At 33.0% G+C, this 17848-nt stretch overlaps 1 protein-coding gene across 2 annotated transcripts in view; it reads right to left on the reverse strand.

Moving 5' to 3' along the window:
* The window catches only part of LOC139498011 (uncharacterized), a 156895-nt gene extending 147203 nt beyond the window's left edge, over positions 1–9692 (reverse strand). The window contains exons 1-7 of one of the 2 annotated variants that reach the window (XM_071286301.1): positions 9578–9692; positions 7591–7878; positions 5440–5582; positions 4807–4878; positions 3892–3999; positions 1640–1714; positions 123–297 (exon numbers count right to left, since the gene is read on the reverse strand). In XM_071286301.1, the coding sequence (XP_071142402.1) occupies positions 123–297; positions 1640–1714; positions 3892–3999; positions 4807–4878; positions 5440–5582; positions 7591–7741 (724 nt within the window). In that variant the 5' untranslated portion in view covers positions 7742–7878; positions 9578–9692. The remainder of the gene's footprint in view (positions 1–122; positions 298–1639; positions 1715–3891; positions 4000–4806; positions 4879–5439; positions 5583–7590; positions 7879–9577) is intronic. The other variant, XM_071286302.1, reaches the window with a different exon arrangement.
* Between the last annotated feature and the right edge of the window lie 8156 nt (positions 9693–17848).

The following is a 17848-nucleotide window of genomic DNA, read 5'->3' on the forward strand; positions in this document are numbered from 1 at the left end:
TCCCTTGTTAAACAGATCTTTTCCTGTTTTGGTGATAATTTCCTAATTTGTCATGCAGATTGTAAGGGGATAGTGGGGGAGGAGTGTAGGAAGATTTTTAAGATTAAAACATGCAGACTTACCATTCCTGGACAATCTGTCTTGACTTTCTGATATTTTCTTGCAGTATGTCGAAATAGTTTGAAATTTTTCCTCAGCAGACGACAGTTGTTTCAGATGCTGATTGGTTGAAGAAGTTTGTAGCTGGAGTTTTCTCCCTTGTTCTCTCAATTTCTTCTCTAAATTGTAATTTGTTATCTATAGCAAGACCAGCAAAATATAATGTATTACAAAATAAATGAGAGTTGTATTACAAAATAAATGAAAGTTGAATATTTGATAAACTATGTTTAATAGTTATTACAACAATTGATATGTCGGTTAAAAGATTCAGAAGAATTCCTAATAAATAGCATATCTATTTCTTTGGCCCATTCAAATTTCATGGCGATTGATCTGACTTAATCGGAAAATAATATCTATCCAACTCAATTTTCCACACTTTGGTCAGTTTCCAACATTCTTTCTGAATGACTGCAACTCACCAAGATTTGGAGTGAGTTAAGCACTAATAAACATGTTTATCATTTGGGAGCCTTTTATAGCTTACTATGCGGTATGGGCTTTGCTCATTGTTGAAGGTCATACAGTGACTTATAGTTGTTAATTTCTGTCATTTTGGTCTCTTGTAGAGAGTTGTCTCATTGGCAATCATACCACATCTTCTTTTTTATATTATCCATGTATGTGCCTGTCAAAAGTCAAAAAACTGTTATTCAGTGGTGGTTGTTGGTAGCTGCCTGTCATAGTTGTCTTTCTTTTATTGTTTGCTCATTAATCAGGCCTTTTATTTTCTCATTAGAATTGTTTTACATTTTGTCATGTTATGACCTTTTATAGCTGGTTATTTGGTAAAGGTTTTACTCAATGTTTAAAGTTGCATCATGACATATGTCTGGTAACATCCACACCAATTGTAATTTGGTGGATATACATGCATAGTTGTCTCATTGGCAAGCATACCCTATGTACTTACTCTTAAATCAATATCTTTTACTTTCCAGTTGACATTTTTTGATAACTGAACTCTTTGATAAGTTATGTGACCTACTGAATTAGACTATTTACTAGGTTTGTAATAACATGAGCAACACGACAGGTGCCACATGTGGAGCAGGATCTGCTTTCACTTCCGGAGCACCTGAGATCATCCCCCATTTTTTGGTGCAGTTCGTGTTGCTTAGTCTTTATTTTTCTATGTTCTGTTTTGGCAACTATTGTTTGTATTTTCTTTTTTAACCCATGGCGTTGTCAGTTTATTTTCGATCTATGAGTTTGAATGTCCCTCTGGTATCTGTTATACCTCTTTTACTACACATTCTCAATTCATTTAAATGCAATTCATTCCTAACAAGTGTGATAATTTTTAACAACACCTATTGTTGCATGATGTATACAAATGAAAAATCAGGATTTATCACATGTGCAATATTTATTTATACTTGACTAGCATATCACAGTATTTCTCTGCAACCAATCTAATAACTGATAGTTATTCATGTCATTTTCACATCATCATTGATTGATTTTTATTCCAAACCTGTAAGCTTCTTATATCATCTTTAAGTGACTTTGTCTCTTTCTGTCCACAATCTTTAAACACTTGGTTCTGTTTCTAAAAATAGAAAAGGAGGTAGACACTATTCAATAGGTAGACTGTATACCAACTGAATTTCATGAATACCTAATTTTGCTAATTTTTAATTTTGTAAATACTTAATTTCGGAAATACTCAATTTCTTTACTTGGTATACTTTATTTTGTGAATATTTTATTTCGTGAAACTTTTATGTTGGGTTTAGTCATTGAGATCCAACTCCTGACAATTTATATTATGATTTTATAACCTTTTAGATGTAATCTTTACATTTGAACTGCAACTGAAAAAGAAGGTACATGTATGTTGAAATTAAACTAAAAATATAATTTATACAACTGAATAACTATTTTTTTATAAAACATGTGTATTTTTATAATAAGAATATCCTTTACTTTTTATCCAAATCTTCAGGAAATGCAAAGCTTATAATAGAGGTCGGTCATTTAAAGACGTATCAACCATATCGTATACGTTTACGTATCCGCATCTGCAGATTTATCAAAAAATATTATGTGATCCCGAGCTTAAGGGCATACGATACAGTTTTGATCCTGTATTTACAGTATGATGAAAATTTCCATATAGGCTAGTTTTTGCCTGATCAAATCAAATATGTAATAAAAAATATACCTTCATGTGCTACTTTTTGAGTTAAATCAGGTCGAAATTTTGTATATTTGCTCAAAATTCGGATTTGTGGCCGTATTTTTCCTCTCGAAAGAATGCCACAACTTTTTTGTTTTAAAAGATAAACAAAAACTGTTTTTTGTTAGATGATTTGTAATTTTTTTATTTTATAAGTATCCTAAAAAAATATGCATTTTTTATTCAGAAATAACTCATATTTATCAAATGGTCATGAATTAAGAAAAATCGTATTTTTTTGCTGTATCTTTATCAAAATTAAAAAAAATCCTCTATTTACAGTTTTATAAAATTTGGTCTACATAATCTCCCTGCAAAATGAAACAAAATGTCGATTTAAAAAATAGGGGTCCATGCATTCGTTTTCAAATTAAATCAGTTTGAATGATAAAAAATAGTCGAAAAATGCATCTTTTCCTGATATGTCATAGTTTGACGTCGCGAAAATAACATTTTACGTTAGCAACGTCATTACCTCCCCTGTAACTGTATCGTATGCCCTTAAGAACACCTTATGTTTGAAACAATCAAACATTCACTTTCAAAATTTGCAATAGTGGTGTTTTGTAAAAATAATAATAAGGGGGTCTATCAACTACTTTTACATGCCCTTAAAAAGGAGCCAATGTAGGGCAGGTACACGAATATCGTTCACAATCCTTTAATAATCTAGTTAAAAAATATTTCAAGATCTAACATGAATAAACAAACACAAAAAATCAAATGTACTACTTATATACATGTAAGGAACTTTGAATATTGTTCATTTGCGATGTTATCATAAGAGGTAATAGAAACACGAGTTGTCTTCGGATGTCATATAAATACATGTACATTTAATAAAACAGTACTGAGTATCACTCTGTTCGCCAAATAACAGTTTGGTTCTACGTGAGCACATGTTAGCACACAAATAAACGATTTTACCGTATTCACTCCTATCATGCCTGTAATCTGTTCCAACTATCCGGAATATCTTTAAAAGTCGGATTACATGTTCCACAAAAACTCGATATTTTCTAATTGTTTTGTTAATTTTTGCATTAGAAATTACTCATTGCATTATTGAAAGAACATAAAGTTAAAACTCGGGATCACACACTGTTTTTTGGTAAATCTGCAGATGCGGATACGTCAACGTAAACGATACGCTTGATACTTCTTTAAATGACCCTGGAGAAGTTGCTTTCCCAGACAGCTTTTTCATATGCATGCAGTAACCTAGCCTAACCTTACATCAGATATAATAACATTACCGGTAACATGCTTTGTATATACCATAGCAAAAATCAGTAACATGAAAATATTATCTTTATATAACAGTTGATATCACCAAATACTTCAGGGCTATTCCAATAAAATGTATGAAAGAGGGTTACGGAAGGAAAGTTTAATAATGGAATGTGGGTCATGGGTCTTTTTTCAGTATGTGTCTATTATCATTATGTAAAACTATCTAAAATGGTTATTAGTTGTAGGGATATTTTGAAAGTCCCTTCCTACCCTCCCACATATATTTTAATGGAATAGCCCTCAGGAAAACTTACAACTTCTGCTTGTAAAACTTTAATTTTGTCTTCAAACTGACGTTTAATTTCAGCAACTTTCTTGTCATGCTCTTCTGACAAGGAGGCAAAATGACATTTTTCTCCATCCTGAAACAAAGAAAGATTTATTTAAGGGGTAAGACTTGAGATTAAGGGTAGATAACTCTTTATATTAATCAAGTATACCAATTTTTCTTGGATTTCAATGGTAAATGTGAATCACAAGCTTAAGTAATCAATTTTGTACAAATTTTCTACATGCGTCTCGTTGGCACTCATACCACATCTTATTATAAATTTGGTATGCCCTTTTGCAAAAAACTGAAATCAAATATTCCTGAAAATGCAAAATTTCCTCAATCCATAAAAATTATATCCACGAAAATATTATGTATTAACAGTTTATGTTATTTTGATTTTAAGAAAAGGCTTTTCAGTAAGTATTCTCTATTGATATATACGTGTTTCCGATTCTAATTTTAGAAAATAAAATTTTCCGATTCGATTTATTTACCTTTCACCATGTTATTAATGCTGTTGAAGAACTGAAATAATATCCTCAGATATCGTAGATTTTATTTGAAACATTGATCTCAACTGTCAAGAACGACAAATAGCGTAAAATTGCGGCTTTTATTGGGACAATATTTATGTATCCTGAAAGATACACTCGCCATGGGCATTGTATATCCTCAATGATACACTCACCGCAAAGGGTTAACGTACCATGGATTACTTTTCTTCTTGGGTACTAATTCAAGAAAACAGATATAAATTTATCAACACATAAAAATGCCAGACAAAGAAATAATATCAGAAATAAAACTAACTAATAAGCACTATAGTTTAAGTTAGTTTGTAACTTATCATGAAAATGTGTAGAATGAAACTAATAGGACCCTAATTATCAAATACCAGTTTTCTCTCCATCTCATATTTTTCCTGTACAAGATGTCTAATTCTTTCTTCATTCTCCATATCATTGTTCTGCGACGATATAAAAAATATGAAAAAAGTTTAATTTAATGAAAGAACATTTAATGAGAAAGAACATAAGAGAAAAATTGGATAGGGGGTTTCCATCCACGACACAAAATCAGTACATGCATACCAGACAACAAATCAGTACATTTTCTGGGTAGTGTGCAGTTTTGCTCAGATTTTTTGACGTTGATATTGTTCAGACTTGAGCATCTTTTCATTATTTTCTGTTTTGATATGCTGCTGTCAGTTTCTTTGACAGGTTGTGACTTAATAATTTTGCATGGCCCTTTGGTTTATTCCATTTTTTTTTCATTTCCTCCATGCTCAGCAGTGACGGATCCAGAAATTTTCATAAGTGGGGGCCCACTGACTGACTTAAGAGGGGGCCCGCTCCAGTCAAGCTTCAATGATTCCCTATATAGGCAACCAAATTTTTTCCAAAAAGGGGGGCCCCCCCTCTAAATCCACCTCTGCTCAGTTTTGAAACCAAACCATTCAGTTTCTCCCCAATAAATATAGTACAAACCCACCATAAATTTTATCTACAATTAATTAAACACCAACCCGTCTTAGCTTGACCTCTTCCAGGATTTCTGTTAAGCTGTTCCTCATCCTTAAACAATCCACATGATTCATCTGTTGTTGGCTGATAACATCTGGTAATCGTTCCGTTAACAATGAACAATCTTGACTCAAATCATCAACATCTTTCAAAATACAGAAATCAAAAAATTAAAAAAGTATAAAACAAACGTAATTCCAATTCAAAAGTTGTTGAAGCAGTATACAACTTAGTGAAAAGAAAGAATGTTATCCTTATAATATAAAGTTTCTGTGTTTTGTTTTGTTGTTTTGTGTTTGTTTGTTTGTTTGGATTTGTTTTTTACAAATACTTTGCACTTATGAATATTTTTCCTTGCTGTTTTGTTGTTTTTGATGTATTTCTATTTTTAAACAGTGTTGACTTTTTAATAGCCTAAAAAGCTACAAAATGTATATAGAACTAAATTGTAGTACAAAATGTAATATATTATAGTATGATTGCCAATGAAACAAATGACCACCATGGACCAAATGAGGTAGAAGTTAGCAATTATTGGTCATCATAAGCCTTCAACTAGAGGCTCTAAAGAGCCTGTGTCGCTCACCTTGGTCTATGTGAATATCAAACAATAGACACAGATGGATTCATGACAATATTGTGTTTTGGTGATGGTGATGTGTTTGTAGATCTTACTTTACTTAACATTCTTGCTGCTTACAATTATCTCTATCTATAACAGTACTTTCTGTGGAAAATGTTATTGAAAATCTTCAAATTTTAAGAAAATTGTTAAAAATTGACTATGAAGGGCAATAACTCCTTAGAGGGTCAATTGACTATTTTGGTCATACTGACTTATTTTTAGTTCTTACTTTGCTGTACATTATTGCTGTTTACAGTTTATCTCTATCTATAATAATATTCAAGATAACAACCAAAAACTGCAAAATTTCCTTAAAATTACCAATTCAGGGGCAGCAACCCCATAACGGGTGGTCCGATTCATCTGAAAATTTCAGGGCAGATAGATCTTGACCTAATAAACAATTTTACCACATGGCAGATTGCTCTAAATGCTTTGGTTTTTGAGTTATAAGCCAAAAACTGCATTTTACCCCTATGTTCTATTTTTAGCCATGGCGGCCATCTTGGTTCGTTGGCCGGGTCACCGGACACATTTTTTAAACTATATACCCCAATGATGATTATAGCCAAGTTTGGTTACATTTGGCCCAGTAGTTTCAGAGGAGAAGATTTTTCTAAAAGATTACTATGATTTACGAAAAATGGTTAAAAATTGACTATAAAGGGCAATAACTCCTAAAGTGGTCATCTGACCATTTTGGTAATGTTGACTTATTTGTAGATCTTACTTTGCTGAACATTATTGCTGTTTACAGTTTATCTCTATCTATAATAATATTCAAGATAACAACCAAAAACAGCAAAATTTCCTTAAAATTACCATTTCAGGGGCAGCAACCCAACAACGAAATGTCCGATTCAACTGAAAATTTCAGGGCAGATAGATCTTGACCTGTTGAACAATATTACCCCTGTCAGATTTGCTCTAAATGCTTTGGTTTTTGAGTTATAAGCCAAAAACTGCATTTTACCCCTATGTTCTATTTTTAGCCATGGCGGCCATCTTGGTTGGTTGGCCGGGTCACCGGACACATTTTTTAAACTAGATACCCCAATGATGATTGTGGCCAAGTTTGGTTAAATTTGGCCCAGTAGTTTCAGAGGAGAAGATTTTTGTAAAAGTTAACGCAGGACGACGACGACGACGACGACGGACGACGACGGACGCCAAGTGATGAGAAAAGCTCACTTGGCCCTTTGGGACAGGTGAGCTAAAAATGAGCCAAACCAATACTAAAAATGGTTGAAAAAATACAGGACCAAAAGACCACTGAGTTCCAAAATAACTATGTTACGTAACATCTGTAGCTCTATTTAAAAGTTGGTGTAACCTTAAACTTCTTACAAAAAAATTAACTTCCCTTCAAAACAGAACTATAACCTAACATGCCTAAGACAGAGTATTTTTTTCATAATTTGGGATTATTATCAATTAAGACTTTCCCCTTGTCCACTAAATCATTGGTTAAGTAGATTTTTATGTATAACATGTATTAGATCTTTATATGTTTTATTCCAGCCCTCACCAAGTTCCTTTTTAATAATCCCCTCCTCAATCAATATAACACTGTCTGATCTCTGGGACAGATCTATATCTTTCTGACTAAGAGCTGTACCATCCTCCACCTGCGGCCTCAGGCAAAGTAACTGGCTTTCGACTAACTGTGATGATGTCATACTCTTCTTACTACCAGTCAAACCAACATCTGTCTTTGAAAAGATTGTATTCCTTAGGCAAAGTTGAACACCTTTCTCTGTACATATTTGTTTTTCATGTTTAACTCTTTCTTTCTTCTGTTCCTAAGACTACATTTCTGCAAGACATAAATTTAAAAATATTCTGCATAAAAAAAGTTTGAAAGTAATCCATATTGTTTCTGGTAAATTATTAAGTCGGTGATTTCGTTACCATAACAAGGTATTTTTAACAAGCCTGGAAATTTAGATAGAGTTAAGACCCAGGTAAACTTATTCTAAAAGGTTTTATGTCCAATTTATCTTTTTGATAACATTCCCAACTTAATTTGTTCATATTGTACTGCATTCATCTCTTATATTATAATGATTTTACTATATGCACACATTTTGTTATAAATGGTTCATTGAATCCAACATGTCCTAATACTCCATGTAGACTCTTCGAATTTAAATAACTTTAACTGGCTATTGCCAGAACAAACTACTTTTTTTAATATTATTGTTTTATCTGGTACTTTCTATTGGACAAACTACTTTTCTGAATAATATTTTTATCTTGTACTGGCTATTGGACAAATTACTTTTCTGAATAATATTTTTATCTTGTACTGGCTATTGGACAAACTACTTTTCTGAATAATATTTTTATCTTGTACTGACTAGTTTGACCTTATATTTTGAATATATATACTGTGGTTTTATCTATATTTTCAATGCTGATGCAAATAATTCAGACCCAAAGCAACATTATGATCCAAAGCCAGCAGTATAAGATATTGGTAAATTTCATTATATATAGATATATATTGAATATCAAATCAATATCTTGAAGAAAAAAAATCAGAAAACTGACTGGCTAACGGACAGACAGACAAAGTTTACTATGACTTTGAACATTGCAAATGGTAAAAAAAACTGTGTTATTAGTGTTAACAGTTATAACCATTTATCCTTTATTTTATATTTTATTTTTTTAGGGGGGACGGGAGGGTCAATATAAATTGTTACAAAATTATTTCAAACAATAATATATACAGAAGGTAAATAAGTTTGTTTCCATTTTAAGGTGTTTAGAAATAACAAAAAAACTAAATAGAAACAATGATTTTTGAGATAAATTTTGGTCCTGTATGTTTTCTGAAAAATAGTTATTTTTTTATTTATTAATAGAACATAAGAGAAAAAATAAATTGCTTCCCTGAGCGCAGCTGGATACGATCGGTGAGGTCCAACCCTGAACTGTTGGGGCAAAAAATGGACAATGTGAATATTAGCATAGGATGAATTTGGATTGTAATTTGGCAAAAAAAAATAGTAATATTTGAAGAAATTTTCTTTTTAATTTCTGAAATCTGAAATGACAAAAAATTGTCCCCTCCAACAATCTTATTCACCCTCTACCCCATATTTTGTGGTTATATAAAAACATGCACCACCCCACCCCTCCAACAAAAGAGTCATTGTCTAAGGTAAACATTAAGCAAAACAGAAGATACTTTGAAAATGAAATACTCAAATAGTTACTTTTTATATTTGTTTTTTAAAGGATTGATTTTACGAAAGGGTTCTTCAACTTCTGAGTAATTTATTTAACCTTTGCAGAAATTTCTTTTCTTTAAGTCCAAATAAATATGACGCTTTGGTTACATTTAATAACTACTTCATCGTGGGGCCTTTCATTAAAAAAACAAAATTGAAAATAATCCTCTGTTTTTTTCAACTTTTTATGTAAAACTGTAAAATGGAAATTTAAAGTCAAGTGACTGAGAAACATTTAAAAATAAATTAATTAAAAATGAAAAATTATAAATATACTCGTCTATACTGGACGTGTGTGAATACTTCTGTTTTGTAGATGAAATCTAGTTAATATTGGTGTTTTAGCAGATGACAACATGGAAAATGTTGCGGGAAATATTGACAGGAAATACTTAAACTAATATTCAAAACCAACAAGTTTCACCTGACACGGAAAGTCTTTCATGCACTGCTCAAGTTTTTATCTATTCTTCATTTATTGAAGATTATTCGCCCCCGGCCGGGCATCGACTATAAAATTTGATTTATAATTTGCTGCAACAATTTCGTTTTGTAGAAGAAAACAATAGAAATAAGAAGATGTGGTATGAGTGCCAAGGAACTCTCCATCTAAGGTCATCTAAGCTCGATCATTTTTAAGTCATAATGTGTAAAAGATAAATTGTATATGGGTTGTGCACGCTTTGCTTGATTCATATACAAATCCTTGAAGGCACGCTTTGTATAATTGATTTAAAGAAGATGACATATATATTTAAAGATTTCGTATTATTTAAAATGTATGTTTCTATATTTTTCCTTTTCTAAATTTTTATACTTCTTTGAATCTTTATTAAGACTGGTCGAAACAGCACTGACAACTTAATATATAAATCACTCAAGTTTGCCGGAGCCGGCAAAATAACGCAAAGGAGGCTATTTTGCCGGAGCCGGGAAAAAAGCCACTGCCACAAATAAACCATTAAAAGGCCAAAGTACTGCCTTCAACAGCAAGCCGCTTGTGAAGGGCCCAAATCTGTATTTTAAACGCCTAATTTCCAGTGGTTACAAATGTACAAACTTAAATCTATCATCATTTCGGAATCTTCACGGATCACGAAAATACAAAAATAAATCTGTAGCAAAACGGATCACGATAGCGAAAATGTGTCAATCACGAAGAACGAAAATAACCCATCAGGCCCCTCTTTATTGCAAAGTGTCTATAAAATATTAGATAACTGTAAAAAAAAACAACAAAAAAAACAAAAAAAAACACGTTAAGACTGACATAAAAACCTGACGAGAATGAACAATAAACTTGATAGCAAAAAAAGCACAAAGAATTCAGACCAAGAAAATTATAAAAAGATGCTGAGCATGCATTTGAAAAGACTAGAAAGCAACTTTTCTTAGAACGAAAAGAATTATTCATATTTAGTGTAATTGTTTAATATATAATTGCATATATTGCTGTCAGAAGATGCAGTTAAAAATGACTATAAGCTGCAACCATATCTAGTCCGCACTGAAAATTGCAAGAATATTTATATAAAAGCAGCACATAATCAGTAACAAGAAAGGCTATAACCTTTATTAATTGTGAATTTTTAAACAGCAGTAATTTCAGAAGTCAATGTTAACAGATTTCTGAAGAAAATAGAAACCAGTGGCGGTTCAAGAAATTTTCATAAGAGGGGGGCCACTGACGGCCTAAAGAGGGGCCTGTTCTAGTCATGCTTCAGTGATTCCCTATAAAAACAACCAAATAAACCCATAAAAGAGGACGGGCCCCCTGAAAAAACTCTAAATCAGCCTCTGAAAACTGTATGATTGGTGTTAACTGCATTTGTCTGTCAGGATTCAAAGAATTCTCCTTTCAAACCTGTTTTACGGAACGGAAGCATGATATTTCTCTGGTTCAAATTTCGGCTGTCTGTAAGTTGAGGCTATAGCATGGAACTTCATTGTTCCATTAATAGTCTCAAGCTTAAGTTCATTTAGTTGACAATCTAATTAAAATATAGATCTCTGATTTCGTTATACTCACGTGCCGTTATTAAATTGAGAATGGAAATGGTGAATGTGTCAAAGCGACAACAACCCGACCATAGAGTTGACAACAGCCGAAGTCCACCAATGGGTCTTCAATGTAGCGAGAAACTCCCGCACCCGGAGATGTCCTTTAGCTCAACTTGATCTAATTAAAAACCAATCTCTCATCGCTCCCGTTTTCTGATATGTCGCGTGGGAGCCATATCAGAAAACGGGAGCGATGAGAGATCGGTTTTTAATTTGATTGCCTTTAGCTGTCCCCTAAACAATTATGCAGACTAGTTCAGTGATAATAGACGTCATACAAAACTCCGAATTACACACAAGAAACTAAAATTAAAAATCATACCATACTAACAAAGGCCAGAGGCTCCTGACTTGGGCCAGGCGCAAAATTGCGGCGGGGTTAAACATGACGTTTTTTTTTAGATCTCAACCCTCCCCTATACCTCTAGCCAATGTAGAAAAACAAATAACAACAGACTACTAGCAGTTACTGACATGCCAGCTCCAGACCTCAATTAAACTGATTGAAAGAGTATGTCTTCATCATATGAATATCAGGCACAATTCCTCCTGTTAGGGGTTAAGTATTATACCATCATGAAATATACGAGAAGAACATAACCCGTGTCATGCCAACAACTGGTTTTAGAATAAATGTGCCAGTTTAATTCATATGCAAAGACCCTATAAGTGAATCAATAGTAAAACCAAAATACTCAAATATACACTATAACGTAATCAGAGATCAACATTTTAATTAGATTGTCTTTTCGTCTAATATGTTTTTACGAACAGAAACTTCACTTCTTACATGTTTGAAGTTATAGACCAATCAGAAAATTCTTCTCTGTCTTGGATGCATGACAACTGCTCCTCTTTTCACTGTTTCGTAAGCCATTCTTTTGAATGTTTTACCAAGGCCGTTGCAAGACCCCTTGCCATGCCTAGACTTAAAATAATTCCAATAGGCCCACATGTATTCCATAAACCGAGGAATGATTTACTAAAGTAAGCTTTTATTTGTCTTTTTGAATATTACTATAATTTACTGTTTAGTGTATTTTTTGTGATATCCATTTGACGTGGCTCGGTACTTGTACATTCCGTCATTGTGTTATTGTGCTATTGTAAACTGTTGGTTTTTTTCCTTTCATTTTTGCGGATGCGCTTTGTCTATATTCCCTTTTGTGTTTCTTTGTTACATATTTGTTTGTTTTATAGCGATTAAGATTATAACACAATGTTCACTGTTGTATCCCTATTTTGATATGTTTACCAATTATAAAATTGAGAATGGTCTGTTTTATTTTGTTCCAACATTCTTGTCAATATAATGGAATTTCATTCGACTGTCATACAAGAGGTTTAGCTAGCTATAAAACCAGGTTTCATCCACTATTTTTTTAATAAGGAAAGCCATATACCAAATCAGGAATATGACAGTTATACCGTGATTCATGTGATGTGTTTGAGCTTTTGATTTTGCCATTTGATTACTAGGGAGACTTCGTTTTGAATTTTCCTCAGAGTTCGATATTTTTGTGAATTTACTTTTTGCTACGAGTTCAAAATAATTCTATTGCGGTATTGGCTCGATGGACTATCGTTCAAATAGCGGACATGTTCAACATTTGGACAGATTTCTTTCAAGACGGGAATTAAAGTGTCAAGAGAAGTGTACAAGGCTCAGAGGCGGATTTAGGGGGGCAGGGGGCCCGGACCCCTTTTCTGTGAAAATTTTTGTTGCTTATATAGGGAATCATTGAAGCATGACCGGAGCGAGCCCCCTCTTATGAAAATTTCTTGATCTGCCACTGGGCTGGTAGACTGAGAAAGTTCATCAGAAATTATTGCGATGATTTTGTGTTCAGTTTTTAATATGCCACGGATATACACTACTTGGCGTACAGTGACTGGGGTTTGGTTTTAAAATGCATGCTGTTTCTCTGCTAATGACTTACATAAATAGTTAGGCTTTCTTTCGGTGTTTTTATTTTTATTGAGTAAAAACGAGTAATATCTTTAATTAATATTCTTGAATATTGTTAAAAGTAGTATAACACCGAAACAAAGTAGCATAACACCATAAAACAAATCTTGTTATCGAATATATCAGTTTGTTTTTGGGATCCCAATATTATAAAGGTTCTTGTATTTCTCAGGAAATCGTGGTACCGTCTCTATACTTACACCTCACTCCGTCAACGTTACTTGATAGCTGATCTATTTGAATGTCCATCATCTCTATAAATTCACTTTTCTGCACAATATTGTTTTTCTTTTTTCTTCAACGGTGACTTGTTTCCATTCTCGATAAGAACGTGATCTTCTATCATCTGGTTCAAAGATTGCTCTTTTTCAAGACTGACCGATGAACTGTTCATAATTTTCTCTAACGATACTACTGTATTTTTTAGTGTCCGACACTTAAGTGCTGTATTGTGATGTCTTATTTAAAGGCAGGGTGCAGTATTTAATAACCCTGGCTGATTCTTTCTTCAAGGAAGACGTTCCTTCTTAAAGTTTTTCTTTCTTAGTGCCTTTTTTTTAATTTTACTTCTCGTGTCAAAAAAAAGGTACTTAGTTTATTCAAGTTAAAAAAAACAATATTATCAAATTGCCGAATGTAGGAACAATTCGAAGGTGGGTGAAATACACATAATGTATGCTATATTTATATAATCAAAAATTAAACATTAATATTATCAATACCAATATTTTCATATTTATGTTACAATTGAAGGCAAGCTTGTACATTTATCTGTACTGCATTCCTGTCATGTTATGTTGTCATTTTAGCAGTATATTTAACATTGCCATAAAGCGCAAGGGTTGTCTAGCCCCAAAATCAGGTTCAACCCACCATTTGTTTCTTAAAATGTCCTGTACCAAGTCAGGAATATGGCAATTGTTATCTAATAGTTCGTTTCTATGTATGTTACACTGTCATTTGTTTTTGTTGCACATCAAGGTTTCTGTTGTTAAATAGTTTTCCTCTTATGCTTGATATGTTTCCTTCGGTTTTAGTAAAACTGTTTGTAACACTGATTTGTTTTCTCTTAATCGATTTATGACTTTTGAACAGCGGTATACTACTGTTGCCTTTATTTGTTGTTGTATTTAGTGATTATGTATTGGTTTTAGTTCATTTTGTTCTCTTCATATAGCATGATATATGTGTTAAATGTTTTGTCAAAAGGCATATATGTTCTACCATATAAATGATTTTTGGAATGCAACCTATATAGATATAGGAAGATGTGGTGTGAGTGCCAATGAGACAACTCTCCATACAAATAACAATTTAAAAAGTAAACCAATAACCTATAGACTGTATTGTTTTACTTTCCAATCTACAAATGAACTTTGTTTTCTGAAACCATTTCACACCTCACATCGGTAAACTACTGTTGCCTTTATTATTATTCGCAACTTATTTTATTGATTGTGTATTTACATTGTGTCATAGATCAAATTTATTCGTTCATTGTATGTTGACTTGTGTTAATGTCATTTGATGGAGGTAAGACATTTAAATGGATATTTCTTTCTATATTGTGATTTTATACTAATAACTATATAAAAAACAAAACAAAGCTGGAACTTGTCCTATATTTTAACCTAGATTTGTATTTTTTTTTCTCTGTAATAGATAAATCACCACTTAGAAGAAATAAACTGTTGACACAGAGACATGTCTTGCCTGAATGTAATTTGATAGAAAAATGCAAATGTGGAGAATAAATATCAATGCATTTACTTTGAAATGTCAACTAAGCATTTAAATCGGTGACATCCCATTAGTCCGACAACCATTATTCCGACAGCCCATTACTCCCGACAGCCTATTATTCCGACAGCCCATTACTCCGACAGCCCGCTATTCCGACAGCCCAATACTCCGACAGCCCACTATTCCGACAGCCCATTACTCCGACAATGCATCTGTCTTGTGTGTATTGGTAATTTTTCTTTAAAAAGACCAACTCTGTTCTCTTCAATATTTGGGGTTGTCCGTTTTGATTCCTATTATTCTTTCCATGCGGGATAGTTGTCTCATTATATTGGAGTTGATACACATGCTAATTGCTACTGCTAAGTCCTTACATTCGACCCTCTTTCGTTTTACGTGTTTGGGTATTTATTTGTTTACATCTCGTCGTTTGTGTGTCAACTGTCAGTCTGTGATGTTCTAGTTCGCCTGGTGTTTTTTATGAATACGGTATCATGTTCGGGAATGTGAATCCACGAAATACTGAGACAACTACAAGTCGTTCTAGTTCGCCTGGTGTTTTTTATGAATACGGTATCATGTTCGGGAATGTGAATCCACGAAATACTGAGACAACTACAAGTCACTTCCAAAAACGATAGATCAGACATAGTCTGAGAGATGACACTCAATATATTTGTAGGGATACCAATTTTATATCCCAAGCTTATTTCAAAATCTAGGAAAAATATGATCCCTCCTTTAAAATGGTTGGGGGAGGAGCAGGACTCATGATTTACAACAAAACTTATTACGAAAAACAAGAATGACAGACATGAACATTTCGGCAACTTCTATTTAAATATTCATGAGGAAAAGTGATATTCAGGAACTGTATATGACAAAGAAACAAACAGTCAACTCAAAATGACTGCTTTTAAAAATAGAACGAGTGCAATATAAAAGCCAATAACAACTAGTAAAAAATCTAAGACAATGTGTGAAATTCTTGTCACGCTTGTGTCTTTGTCAAATTATCTAGTTGTAAAAACTTAGTACAGTATGTGTTTTGTGGCATACTTTACACTTATTGTTCATTATATATATGTTTCAAGGAGAAAAATATTTGGATATCATTAATTTTAAGAAAGGTAGTTCATATGTTAATTAAGATTCGGTGCTCACCCATTACATTAGGAATAGAAAATGCCAGATACTAAAAAATATCGTATTGTACAGCTGATAGGTTGAGGATGAGCGTCATTTTTCAATCGAATGCTCCCTTCATAATAATTTGAGTGAGGAACTCTTTCAGCATATTTCTAGCACTTGTCAGAACTTTAAAAAGTTAGATAAACATGATTAATCTTCGATGTTAACACAAGAAAACTTAACTTTTATTGGAAAAATTATGATTTTATTATTAGTTCATTTGAATTATGTAGTACAGGTCTTGATACTGACTGTTGTTTCATATCAATGTGTTAGTTCTTTTTTTTCCTATTTTGTTTTGGCTCATATTGTGACTGAGGCTTATGGTGAAATAAATATAACTAGTATAAATTAGTATTGTAATGTCTTAATGTTGACCCAATCATTATACCGCCGCTTCGAAAAAGTGGGGAGTATACGGTGTTACCTCTGTCTGACCGTCCGTCCATCCGTCAGTTCGTCCGTCCGCCCCGTGAATATTTTCGTTTTTTTTTTCTTGAAAAAACATTACAAGGATTTCTGAAATTTGGTGTCAGGGTTTATTGAAGTCAGGTTTATCGCGTGATGCATTTTCAGATTCTTAACTCAACATCTTTCTGTTTACCGGACACTTTTTACATGAGAGCTAAGTTGAACATTTTCGTCATATTTTTCTCAGTCAATACAATGATTTCTGAAATTTGGTTTCAAGGTTTATATAAGTCAGTTATACTGTGTGATGCTTTTTTAGATTCACATCTCCACAATTTCCTGTTTACCGAAATATTTGGGCGGGGGTATCACCAGTAGCTCGCACCATTACTGGTTGGTCATGATTTGTATGCTCTTTATAGACTGTGTTATTTGGAAAATGAAATATTCTTTTCTGTTCTATTCTATATACAGATTTCGAATTAAATATATAGAAAGTATTCGAACTACCTTAGTCTTATGTAATATATACAGAGTTTTTTCTTAAAATATGCTATTACATAAACGTAATAATACAGACAGACAAAAAATATTTTACCCTGATACTTGACTTGATAAGTGTCGGACTTATGGGTTGTCGGAGTATTGGGCTGTCGGAGCAATGGGTTGTCGGACTGTTGGGTTGTCGGACCAATGGGCTGTCGGACTAATGGGCTGTCGGAATAATGGCGTGTAACCATTTAAATCTTTAGAGTCAATGAACCATATCTGAAAGTGCAGGGTTAAATGATCTCCATGGAAATGAGGTGTTCAAATGTTTTTGCAAAGTTGTTCTGCATTGCAAATATATCTTTGACGCACCATTAGTGGTTACTCATTAATTGATCTAGTCACAAATTTTATCAGGTAAACTATGCAAAAGTTTTAAAGTCAATAGACCATGAGTGAGGGGGACAACAGGGTATTAATTTCAATGGAAATGAGATGCGATAATGCTTATTGATAACTTCATACAAAATATCATTGACCTACCACATTATAAGTCTTGGGTTCCCCTGAAACTGACCTAACCACAAACTAATACAATATTCACGACTCAACTGCCAGAAACAGCACACCCATGTCTTGCCCTCACAACCTTTTAGGCCAGACAATAAAATCAGTCAACACTA

This window comes from Mytilus edulis, chromosome 12 (genome assembly GCF_963676685.1).
Source record: "Mytilus edulis chromosome 12, xbMytEdul2.2, whole genome shotgun sequence".
NCBI lineage: Eukaryota > Metazoa > Mollusca > Bivalvia > Mytilida > Mytilidae > Mytilus > Mytilus edulis.